This window comes from Haliaeetus leucocephalus, unplaced genomic scaffold (genome assembly GCF_000737465.1).
Source record: "Haliaeetus leucocephalus isolate CR32 unplaced genomic scaffold, Haliaeetus_leucocephalus-4.0 Scaffold640, whole genome shotgun sequence".
Lineage (NCBI taxonomy): Eukaryota > Metazoa > Chordata > Aves > Accipitriformes > Accipitridae > Haliaeetus > Haliaeetus leucocephalus.
In genome coordinates, this window is record NW_010973076.1 from 2,006 (window position 1) to 2,709 (window position 704).

Here is a 704-nt window from a genome sequence, read left to right on the forward strand (position 1 = left end):
GGGGGCAGGAGGAGCTGGGGGAGCAGCTCCTTGGTTTAATTCATTTCGGTGCCGCCGAAGCTCGCCGAGCAAAAAATCGCCGAAAGCTACAAACCTCCAACATCCAAGTGGCGACTATTTTCCTCATATATGGCAAGATTTCTTTCTGCACGCACTTGAAGTAGGAGACGGAGGGCGAGCAGGTCTCCTCCGCCTTCAGCATTGTCTGCAGCACCCTGTCATTGAGGAGGTTGGCGTCTAGGTAGGCTCGTCGGATGGGCTCCACCTCGCAGCACAGCAGCTGATGTTCCATGTCTGCCTCCGTCGTCTCGAGTCAGTTTTTCTGCAGCAGGACTGAGTCAGTCGCTCGCTCGCTCCCTCTCTTCCCCTTCCAGGAGTCCCTTGGATGCTGCTTCTGCTACTGCCGCTACAGCCCTCTGGAGGCTGCAAAACTTTCTAACTTCCAACAAAACTCTCCTGTATAGTCCTGTGACGTTACTGTTGTTAAGCAGAGATCAAAGCACGAGAGAGAATGAGAAAGAGAGAGAGAGAGAGCCAAAAGCAAGGGGCAGAGCCCTAAAGCCATCCCATAGGCTTCAAGTCCTTCCCCTTTGCTTAGCTTATAGAGAGCAGGGGTTTAATGCAAATGCAAATGAGACAAGGGCTTGCTTTCTTCAAGGGCAAGGGAGAGGTGGGGGAAACCCAAATTGTCTCTTCAGTGTATC

The 704-nt window shown here is 52.6% G+C and overlaps 1 protein-coding gene across 1 annotated transcript in view; it reads right to left on the reverse strand.

Annotated features, from left to right (window-relative positions):
* The window catches only part of LOC104838671 (G1/S-specific cyclin-D1-like), a gene marked incomplete at its 3' end in the record, with an annotated part of 2,057 nt that extends 1,765 nt beyond the window's left edge, over positions 1–292 (reverse strand). The window contains exon 1 of the mRNA XM_010578536.1: positions 95–292. Coding sequence (XP_010576838.1) covers positions 95–292 — 198 coding nt within the window. The remainder of the gene's footprint in view (positions 1–94) is intronic.
* Between the last annotated feature and the right edge of the window lie 412 nt (positions 293–704).